Here is a 12,049-nt window from a genome sequence, read left to right on the forward strand (position 1 = left end):
TGCTTTCAATAACCAACATAATGCAGTTTAATGTCAGACAAGTCAAAGATTAATGAAATTGAATGTCAGCTAAAGGAAAAGATGATAACTGGCCAACGTGCACAAAGACATACTTAACACATTTACACACATACACAGATATTAGATCATGGTCACTTTTGGGGACATTACATAGACTTATATTCGTTTCCTGAAGACTTAACCTGACCCTAACCTTAATCACTGACCCAAATCAAAAAAAACATTTCCCCAATCGGGCAAACCAATTTTTGGCCCAATTGGACAAGCTGTCCTCAATTAACTGGTCCTTAGTCTGAAATGTGTCTCCAAAAGTAGCCTATGAAAAACCAAACATACATACACACACATCCACACCCACACACACATAAAAAAGCTAACAACCAAAAGTGCATTATTACATAAGCCCTGTATGTCATAACAGATAAACACAATACATCATATACATTTTTTGATACCAAACAATGTCATGTAAATAAAGGTTTCTCTTTTGGTTTTAGAATAAACAAACACCTCGGAAGGTTTTATTGCTGTGCTATTAAGGATGTCCACTGCAGCGATATCCAAAGTGCTTCTGAGAGAGATGGAAGTGAGTAGTCTTGTCATCATATCTTTATATAAATAACAGTCTTTGCTGGCAGGTCCAAGTCCACAGCTGCAACCATGGTGCTGACAGCATTCTTCAAAAGTGATGATGTGACACCATTTCCCTTTATTAAATGATTTTTTGACACTGTAGCAGAAGAGAACAAAATCCAGCATTTTTGTATTAGTCTAGGATACAGTTATTGTAACTGAGAGACAGACTGATGAACATTTGAATGATTTGGGGGTGGTAAATGGTAAAGATGCTTTGACTCTTGGTAATGCATATTCGAGAATAGAGTTACATACGCTATTTGGTATGACCACACACATCAAAGTAAGGTGAAAGTATTTGAATTAGAGCCATATGGAGATTCTTAATCTTTCTATGATCCTACAGCTTACTGCAGATAGAAAGCAAAGTCTCTAAGGAATTTTAAATACCAGATAGTCAGTGTGGCATTTGTCGACTAGTGACCAGTTTATAAAATCCATAATCAAATCAGGTGCATCAGCATGTCTAAATGTTGGTTTTGAGGTGCTGCTGATGACCAGGTAGTGGAAAGAGGAGATACTAACCAACTGTGCCAGCTAATCACACATGGGTCCTCCGAGCACAGATTCTCCTCTTTCACTAGGATGGAAAATAAACACTTTCACATTCTTTGGTCCTTTTCTATAAACAAGAAATGACAAATAGGTAGTTCATAAAAGAAATGTTTCTCTATTTTACTTCTTCTAGTCCCTCTTGCCTTTTTGCTGCACCTCTTACATCTTTCTGGAAAGGTTCTGTTAAAACTCTGGGGAACCATTACCAGAAACTGAGTCATATATAGTTTGAAATTACAATTTTGTGGGCATTATCTGGTCATGACTGGTGCAAAAAAGATCAAGATGCATATGAAAACCCTATCCTTCTTTCACATCAAAACCAATAAAAAAACCTCAAAAAGATGTAATTATAACAAACCAAGTAATTGGACTACTCTTAACTCCAGTTCATCAGTGACAGAGACTAAGCTCTTTCCGGACCAAGCACTTCTTGCACTGGACTACACAACACCAGTGGAAACGACACAGACAGTTCTCCTCAAACACTACTGATTCCTCCCGGTAGCCACGCTCGCAGCAGAGCAGATCACAGCCGCTGATGTCCATGGCTGTGCTGTTACACATGCGGCCCCGTGTCCCCAGTGATCCAGTTTTCCGATTTGCCAGGCAAAAATCGGGCGACTCATCTGAGTAAATCAGATCCTGCTTGTCTGGTGGCTTGATGTTCTGGCCGACTGGGATCAGTGTCTTGCCATCATTGCCGCCCATCACCTTGGAAGCACCGTTGAAGCGCTCTAGTAGGCGGTCGCCTACTTCACGGAAATGAGGCATCTTCTTCCAGCATGTGCGTAAGGTGCATGAGCCTGACAGTCCATGGCACTTGCACTCTGTCCGCATGTAAAGCTTCACTGCCTGGGAGAGGAGAATGGGCAAAGGGGTTGGTGGGTTTGGGATTTTTGGTGGTGAGTGGCAGGGGAGAGGAGAGAGGTGAAGGAAGTTGAGAAAAAGACAAGATTAATCAAATGGAAAAAAAGGAGACAATCAAAGTTTTTGACTTGTACCCTGAAGTGATAAAAGAGTGCAGCTGACAAATGACAAGTTCTCTGAAGAAGTAATTTATAAATGTGTTTTCTAATATAACACAGTCAAAGCGTCTGGATCTCTCACACACTCATATATTCATGCGCGCGCACGCACACACATGCCCGCACACACACACACACACACACACACACACACACTGATAGATAGGTAAGATAAAAGCAGACGCTATTCAGAAGGAATTTAACTCCCAGCCCCCCTCCCCCTCCATGTTGCCTCTGGCCTTCCTACATCTAACAAGCCTTGACAACAGATCATTCACTTATACTGCACATAATTAACCCATCACACACACACACACACACACACACACGCACACACATTCACAAAACGTGTACACACATACACATGCATGAATGCACACAAACAGACATTTACACGCATCACAGCACACTTATTTCTCAACCTCTGGGCATTTGTTTGCAGGTCTCCTCTTATGTTTGAAATGGTTTGTTCACTAATGCAACAATTGCACTATATCACAAAATCCTCCTCTATACCTGTCTTTGACCCGAACCACTGTGAACTTTATAACTCTGTGTTTTGCTTGTGCATGTGTCAACATTTCTGCAAGTGTGTGTAACAAACTGAAACCAACAAAACACTCACAGCTAAAAGCAAATGTACTCTTGGATATTTTTTAAACTATACCATAAATTAACATAATTAACTTATAGGAAAAGCTACTACTTACTACCACTGTTTCGGTAACATCTTCATCTTAACTTAGTGAAGCCATAATTCACTTGGTGTTCATATGAGCAACAAAAAGGAACTTTAAACTTCTACAAGGGCTTTGGAAATGTTAGAAGCGACCTGCCTCGAAGGCTTGAAAACAAAATGTGTGGCACGCTCTTGTTTTTGTGTTTCAGAAACCTGATTCTTGTTAGAATATCAGCTTACGGCGCTACACAAATATGGCCAGAGGCGATGTCTTTCTCTTTTGCATGTTCGTGGAATGATGGGACATTCCACAAGACAAGCAACACCTTTGTAGCTACAATCTTTGAGCATTTGCAGTTCAAATATTTGTCATGAAGTGCATTAGAGTTATGCTCGATTAATTTTTAACTCTACCTTTTGAAGATGTAAACAGACTCTGCACAGACACACTGTAACATTCATTGTGAAACAATTTCTTACCAGTCGCCCAGCTTCATTGTTGTGCAGGTCTATGAGCGTCCTGATGTCGCTCTTGCCCCTTCTCCTCTTGGCATCCATAAACTGTTTCGACTTTTCATAACCAAATTCCACATCATCTCCACAGCCCCCCCACTCCCACTTGACTCCATCCCCCGAGGAGGACGATGATGGTGGCCTCGGAGGTGCTCTGTTCCTGGTCGCCTCACAGCCACACTGCAGTAGATCTCCCATACTGCAGGCCTGAGTCACTGCGTGGGTCACACCGGCGGCTGTGATGGCATAAACAAATGCTGTCTCCCGGATATCTAGGGAGCAAGAGGAGTAGTTTTAATATGTTTAAATTTGGTTTGCAAAGTGACCAAAATGCAGAGCAGAGTCATTAAAGTGATGTACTGACCAGTTATGTTTTTCATACACATGTAAGCAGGCCCACTACTGAAATTAAAACTCGGGAGAGGAACTTTTTTCACTCCCATATTGAGGTAAGGTTTAAAGCAAAACTTAAACATTTTGGGTGATATGCTTAAGTGTTTTTGTGTTAAGAGATAAATTAGAAGATTGATACCATTCTTGTATTTGTCTTCTAAATATCAAGCTACAGCCAGGGTAACTTAGCTATAACACTGTTGGCACACAAATGAGTATGTACTTCCACTTATGCAGAGGAAGTCAGTTGAGTAGGCAGTCCTCTAATGTGACCCAGGACACATTCTTGTACACACTACTAAAAGAATGTGACCATATGTAGCCCAGACCACCACTGAATGTGGTCTGAATGATCGGATCTCAGTGCATCCTAAGTGCGTATTTGGTGCATTCACACCTGTACACGGAGCTACCAACCAAGAACCAAGCCAAGCATGAACAAGGTCAATATCTCAACTTCATGGAACAGGTTAAAAGCACCATTCTCTCAATCCTGGTCCACTAGACCTCAAGCATCTCTCTCATGCACACACCGCAGCTGCTGGTTTATTTTTGGTACAGAGCTTAGCGCTTCTGGTTAAAGGAATGTTTAACCACAACTGCAAATTGATTGTCTGTCGTCACTGGTGGCTTCAGCATCATTCTCACCCTTGGTTCAGCAAGTCTTTAACCTCTGTTATTGCAGCTATTGTCCTTCACTTCACAAGAAACGAGTAGTTATATAAGAATCTGGGAAACCAACTAGCCCAAAATAACCACCTTTACGCACACATTTTGTTCTTAACAGGACACAGCAGTGATTTAAGAGAAAACCTAAATTCATTCATTTGAACTGGAATCATCATGTCATAATCTGAATGATTTTCTGATTTCATTGGCATATTTCAGTTGTTGTTTCAGTTGTTACTGTAGGCTATAATATTTTCTCTAATATTTCAACACAATGAAACAACCACATAGGTTGATTGTACATACACTCCAGAATGACCCATAGCAACGTTTCCAAAATTACCCATAATAGTGTAATATGCTGTTTTCCAAAATAGGAGTGTAAAATTCTACTTTCCGAAGCTGTTACAAGTCACTGTTAAAAAAGAATGATCTCTTATAGTGTGACAACGCTGTGTTTAAGGTCTGGTTAGGTTAAGGCACAAAAAACATTAGGTTAGGGTTAGGAAAAGATCATAGTTATGACAATCTTCTTCAACATGGCAACAGTAAAAAAACCCTAACACTTAAGGTTGAAAACGAGAAGTGAATACTAGTCTATTACAGAAAAGTCCACTTTATGCCGCCATCCAACTACAGCAGCCACTTGTTGGCATAAACGTAACTATGGGTCCATTGTGCCAGCTGAATTTTTGACCTATACTGTAATTTTTCTTGTGAATGGGCTGAATATCTCAATGACTGTCACAACCCTTGACCACCTCCCATCATGGTCCACTTTGCTTCAAATTTAGTTTTTTATCAACTAAATTCATATAAAAACCATTGCCTTTTTTATTAGTCTTCAGAGTCCTCTGATACCATTACTGGCACTGCTAGATTTAATATGTTCTTGCCAGCGCCAGGGGCTGTTGAGAAGAGCAGGTGGTTAAAGGCAGTGAGGCAGCCCAAGCCCTTGAACAGAGGTGGCTATTACTGTTGCCAAGGCAAGCTAACCTTCAAGATGGCGGACCCAGTGTTATCCAGGTCAGATAAACCTAGGTCGCAAAAAAAGGCCTTGCCCATGATGTTGGCCCCATGGCAAGACACTTGGAAAATTAACAATGTGAAGGCTTTCATCTCATAGCACACAGAGATGGTGAATGTGCCTACCATACCAATTTTACAGCTTCCATAACTATAAAGATCCTCAGTGCCAAAAGTGGGTGAACAGAGTGGAAAGAGCAGCCAGTCGGTAGAATAATTTAGCCGTGATTATAAAGCTCCTGTGTCCAGCAGTAGTGGCAGGGTAATTCCACTGTGCTCCACTTAGATGGCTGGGAGGTGGCACTCAACAAATGGATGGTCACTGATGCCGAAGTGAATGTGGTGTTGGACTTGGGCAGAGCAACAGACCCTGGCAAAATGGGTCTCTTTGCCAGAGAGTTGACAACCTTGCCCATTGGCAGGGCAGATTTGGGGTTGGGCACAATGAGAAACCACAATTACCACAGGTTCAGCATGCTGCTGCACCCAGGCATGTTCAATATGGGGCTGACCTGAGGGACCCGATACTAGGCCCCCATGCATGGCCCCGTCATCTGCATCAGTAGCTTGGGCTGCAAGAGGGAGGGGCTGAAGGGTGCTATTTGTAATGCTAAACCAGCCACAGACTCAAGCTAGAATACTATTTCCACAGCCTTTGCCAGGGTTAAATCGTCAGCAGATATTAAAAGTTTCTCCCTGACTTTTGGGTTATTAGTGTGTTCAGCTATCTGGCCCGTTACCAGTTCATACTCCAGTTCCCCAAACTTACAGATTCTGGTCAAGCCTCTCTGGTCAGGTATGTAATGGTGGACTGACTCACTTGCATGTTGCCGGCACTGGCAGAAAACAATCCACCGGAGCAATATTATGTGGGGCAGCGAAATATCCAAACAGCTGTTCGACACCTGCATTATGTCGGGGTGGGTCCAAGAGTCTGCTGTCCTTCGCTGCCCAGGTTGTAGATGAGCACGGCTGTCTTCTGGTTGTTGCTAGCATCCGTTAATCTGACAGCTGCAATGAAAGTTTCAAATGATTCATGTCCATAGAATCGGTGGCTCACCAGGGAGGACAAGGAACAGAGAGGGAGGTGGGAGCGGAAACTCCATCCTTGCCGCCAATATTATGTTTAATAACCTGTGGACCGCAACTTCAGTTCACACGATTAACTTTACAACTTCAACAGCTCTCCTGACTTTTTCACAACAACCCTATTTTCGGCAGACCGTTGTAAAACTGCCATGCCTCCTGCATCAGCCATGACTGGTGTGGCTCATACACAACGTGGAGTGGCATGAACTCTTTTACTGTTACTGAGACTGTTCTGTCACAAGCAGCAGGTTTCATTTGGATTCAGTCAAACACTCTATTGCTAGTAGCAACCTCTACTGGCGTCATTATACAGCAGCTGTTGTTACATCCACCATTTTGTCAGATCTGTATCCACGCAAATATTGATTAACAACTTTTATCCAGTGCTATAAGTGGGCCAGGACGTACCGGTACGCAGAACCGGTACTTCTTGATTTTGACCCCTGGCATACTCGTTTTATGGCATAGCGGGACTTCTCACAAGCTCACAGTACCCTTTCCTGTCCTGTCCATATCATAGTGTCTCTTGGCAATTCATTATGACACTTAAACTGCAATACCCACGGTGCACTATGCGACACTCCCCTCTCTCTTTTCTCACAGGAGTACATGACACTCACTCGCTTGTTAACGGGGAAGTCGGAAACAACAAAAATGTAAAACAAAGAAAAAAACGACAGTAATGTTGCCATGGCTACAAGGGCACAAAGAGAATAAGAATAAAAAAGAGTCAGATGATGACTCAATTCTCGGACAGTCATATTCTACCACAGGTTACGGCAGTAAATGTAGGTGGGGACAGCAAGCTAACACTAGCACGTCTGCTAGCAGGAAGAGCCTGTTGCTATGGCATCGCCTGTTGATACTGAAAAAAAAGTTGGCAGGTGGACTTTGTTTTTGTAAAACTGAATAAAACTTAATGCTCAACTTACATTTGCTTAAATTTACTGAACAGTATTGGCATTTATAGTTAAAAAGAAATCAAACTGATGACTAGAATATATACGTCACAAGTTAGATTCTAGTTCCCAGACATCCCAACCTGCAAAAAGTCATTTCAGGGAGGTCCATTCCGGGATGTCTGAATTCCTCAAATTAATGTGTGAAGTGTGGCGTTCATCATTCATGTTGGAAGTAATTTTTTTAATATATACATTTTGTGAAAATCGACATTGTCTTCCTATCTTTTGTTTACTGCACTTATTTTTTTCCAATTAAAGCACTGCTTTTATCTACTCTACAAATGTCTTTGTTGACGTAATTATCTGTACGTACTCATAGCTGTTCTGTGATTGTTTATTCGTGAGGTTATAGAATTAGTTTTTTCTATTAGCTTATTACTAACCAAGCTAGGACTCTGCTAATGTGCTAATACAACATCCTAAGCTACTGTTAGGATAACTAACTATTTTGCTCTTTACCTCTACTCTTGTGGATGTTTACCAGAGTAATTACAGTGCACTTCCTATAGGGACCTGTTGATCTTAACTGGTGATACTTTGTGTCTTCCTGGCATGAACAATATAAATAATTTGATAGCTAGTCTATACTTTTGTGAATGTTGTTTATGGTAATCTTTTTACTGACTATCATCAAATTGTCTACTACTGCTTTCAAAGTTTCTACTGCTTCGAGTTTAAACTTCAAAGTGCCTTCAACATTTATTGGAGGTATGTTATTCCGTTGCTGTGTACATATACACATAGTGAGGGCAGAAGAGAGACCACAATGGGTAATGAATAAAATCCCTCATCCTTGACGTATTTTGGTTTAGTTTCTTTGGCTCTGTGTTATATGTTAGCCTAAATAGCCCCATAAGATACCGTATAGCTGGTATGGAGAAACATTGCAGGAGATTAGATAAGGCATGCATCCTTTCTCTGGCATCGGCAACCTAGAGTACCAGGTATACTGTATCCTGCTGCATGTAGCTGCCCTAGCCCTGGTTCAGGAAAGTGGAAAAATACAGAGACAGGCACAATACTATCTGAATTTAATACAATATGAAATAAGGCCAGCTTTGTCCCTAAAAGAAAAGTGAAACTTGGGGGCTGGAGTGTAAATTTTGCCTAGAACAAGCAAGCAATGGGTTTTGTTGGGGATGTTGATGATTTAAATGGCAGAACACTGCTTAGATGGATGAGAGACTAGGGACTGGGTGTCTGTATGTGTGTGTGTGTGTGTGTGTGTGTGTGTGTATGTGTGTGTGTGTGTGTGTGCGTGCGTGCGTGCGTGCGTGCATGTGTGTGTGTGTGTGCGTGCGTGTGCGTGCGTGTGTGTTAAAGAGACTGAGAAGGAGAAAAATAATAGCCACTTAGCAGGCCATTGTGTGTGTGTGTGGAGCCTAAGTGAAGGACTTTTATTTCTTAGAGCTGGAAGGCGGTGAGCGTGCAGTCACCACCGTCAACACTGCCAACTCCATATCGCATGATTCAGTGAATGGGATTCATTAGGAATGGTAACACACACACACTCACACACATAGAATGGGTGGCGTGCGACGAGACCTGCACACCCCAGCATGCCGTGATATCAATACCAGCTGTACACCCCAACACCCAGAGATGTCTCCAATGCAGGCAAAACTGAAGTTTTTGTGTATGTGTGTTGATGCGTGTGTGTGTGTGTGTAAAGTATTGTTTTGTAGACTAAAAGCATTTATTACATTTCACATTAGTCACCTTGCATAATGTTTGTTTGGGATTGGCTGTCATTGTTGCCAGATTAAATAAATCATTGAATTTTTTCTCTGTGTGACTCTGCGTGTGCATGGTGGTACATGCAGAGTCTTTCCGCAACTGTGTGTGTGTGTGTATGGCGTGTGCATGCGTGTGCTGTGTACCTTCCTTGCAGCTTAGAGAAGACCACACCTTACTATTCCTGCAGTTCAGCAGAATAGAGCTGAGACATCAATTCAAGATGTGTCATCTCCAAAACATCCCTGTGTCTATTTAGAGACACGTGTGTGAAACATCAGCACACAACTCATTATTGGTACAATATTTCAACAGTAACACAAGCTGTGTCCAAAGCAGCTGGGAGCCTATGTCAAACTGTCCAGATGTCCTGAGAAACACTGCATCTGCTGCAAGAAAATGTCATGAGGAAAATGTCGTGTTGATATATGTAGACTTTTAGCAGGAAATATAAAATTGTACGTAATTCTCATTGCAAAATGTTTATTGGTTTATTTTTCCTGCTGAAATGTGAATGATTTGTCAGTAACCTGGAGCAAATTAAGAGTGAAACAGAGACAAACAACAGAGAATATTAGGAAATAAAGACAGAGCATGGGGCTGAAAGTGAGGTGGAACACAGAGACGAGTATTGTTATGCATAAAAGAAGCTATCAAAAATCGAATGATTTGAGGCACCCTGTTTCATATTTTCCTTGGAGACATGAATTCCAAACAAATTCTCTGCCACGGCGGGTGTCTGGGCCTGTCTACGTCTGCTTCCAATTCCAGAGGGCCCTTCTGCAGGAATTAGCACATATTGTTTTAATACTCTGACTTTTAGGTGATGATACAGGGGGGTCTGGGATGTTAAGTACTCTGTGAAATCACCTCACAGTTCAGATTAGCAGGGGTTGAAAAAATACAAATTTGTTTTCACACAGTGTTAACTCTGAGCATAATCTGTTGTGATGGATTTGGTGACAGCTGCAGCAACTGGTGGTCATGTCAATTAATTTTTCCACATGGATATCACAAAGATCAGAACCTGAACTGCGGACAGTCGGAGGCAGTCATACACGTCCGACCAACCAACTCTGCCAGAGATTTATTGAAAGGTAACATTAGATAAGATGCTAAAACAGTGACTATCAGTAACCATGAAGAAAGTTTTGGCTGACTAAATGATTCATTCATTAATTCATTATCTATACTGTACTGCGTATCGGGGGCTGGAGCCTATTCCAGTTAACACTAGTGAGAGGTGGGGTAGGCGACTTAAAGTTCACAAGTCAACCTAACCTGCATGTCTTTGAACTGTGAGAGGAAATCAGCGCACCTGGATGAAATACACATGGCGTGGGGAATACATGCTGACTCCACACAGAAAGGCCATTTCTCACTTTCAGGTCCATTTGCTTCCTGGTAACTGAATCCTATTCTGTGGGTCAAAATGTATAAAACCAAAGTGAATCTGACAGCACCCTGGCACCCTTTGATCAGGAGGTCCATCATTATCATCACTTCTTGAGGAAAAATAAAGATGAAGAGGTTTTATTGCTAAAATAAATGTACTGTATGCATGTTTTTTTCCCATCAATCTGTTATAGATCAACTCCAAAACCTTTTTAGCTCTACTTTACCACCTAAACCACTTTATTTTCCCAGCCTAGCATGAGCGTTCATATTTGTTTAATACATTTCTGAATAAAGCAATGGCACACAAATCACTAATATTCCAAACAGAGCCATAAACAATGTGGTATGCAGGTCTAAAAACCACCAACCACAGCACTTTTTTTTCTCACTGATGCCAAAACATCTCCTATTTGAAAACACAAGGGCTTGACATTTATTTCTACTTTGACTTAACTGTCATGTGAAAATACTTTCTGTGCACATGTCCATGATTATTTTCATTATCGATCAATCTGTCAATCATTCTCTTGATTATTCAATTTGTTGTTTTGTCTATGAAACGTCACAAAAAGGTGAAAAATATCTACCACCTTCTTTCACTTGTTTTGGGAATATCACATATCTTGTTCTGTCCCAACCAATCCAAAGATATGCAGTTAGTATCATAGAGGAAACCAGAAATAACTGGAGTAAGAAGCTGGACAGATAATTTTGGAATCTTTTCTTTAAAAATTGCTAATTTCTTATCAAAATACTTGGTGTCTACAAAACACAGTTACATTCACTTACTATGAGTACCAGTTGAATAGAGAGATAACCTAATATGTGTATGTATGAGTGTGTACGCATGTGTATACCTGTCTCTATATCTGTGAAGATCATTAATAAGAAGCCCAATAAGACTTCCGGTGTGGTGCTACTGCTAGATGGACGCGTAGCGGTGAGCTCCTGGTAGTCGGTTTTGAAAAGTACCTCCTAACAAATAAAAGTAACATCCAATACTTGGCAAACGGAGTATGAGAGGAGGGAAACAACGAAAGAGTCTTAGAATTAACAAAGTAATGAGTAAACTTCGACAAAACACGGAGATGAGCAAGTCCACGGACCAGGGAGAAAATGGCGACGGTGGTGAAACGACGACAGGTGAAGATAATGCGGCAGCTAGCTCTGATCAAAACAGCCTGCATGAGAGTCTAAAACTTCTCTCAAAGGAGCTAATAGACTTCAAACGGGATGTAAAGCGCGACTTGAGTGATTTCAAGGATGATCTAAAGAAAACTCTGAAAGACGACCTTGCGGAGCTCCAAAAGGAAGTTTTACAAGAACTGCAGAGCCAAAAAGCTAGC

The 12,049-nt window shown here is 41.4% G+C and overlaps 1 protein-coding gene across 1 annotated transcript in view; it reads right to left on the minus strand.

Annotated features, from left to right (window-relative positions):
* Positions 1-1,604: 1,604 nt before the first annotated feature.
* Positions 1,605-12,049, minus strand: part of wnt6b (wingless-type MMTV integration site family, member 6b) — a 31,686-nt gene continuing 21,241 nt past the window's right edge. The window contains exons 3-4 of the mRNA XM_053328614.1: positions 3,400-3,704; positions 1,605-2,067 (exon numbers count right to left, since the gene is read on the minus strand). Of these exons, the coding sequence (XP_053184589.1) occupies positions 1,606-2,067; positions 3,400-3,704 (767 nt within the window). The 3' untranslated portion in view covers position 1,605. The remainder of the gene's footprint in view (positions 2,068-3,399; positions 3,705-12,049) is intronic.

Source organism: Scomber japonicus, chromosome 11 (assembly GCF_027409825.1).
Source record: "Scomber japonicus isolate fScoJap1 chromosome 11, fScoJap1.pri, whole genome shotgun sequence".
NCBI classification, from domain to species: domain Eukaryota; kingdom Metazoa; phylum Chordata; class Actinopteri; order Scombriformes; family Scombridae; genus Scomber; species Scomber japonicus.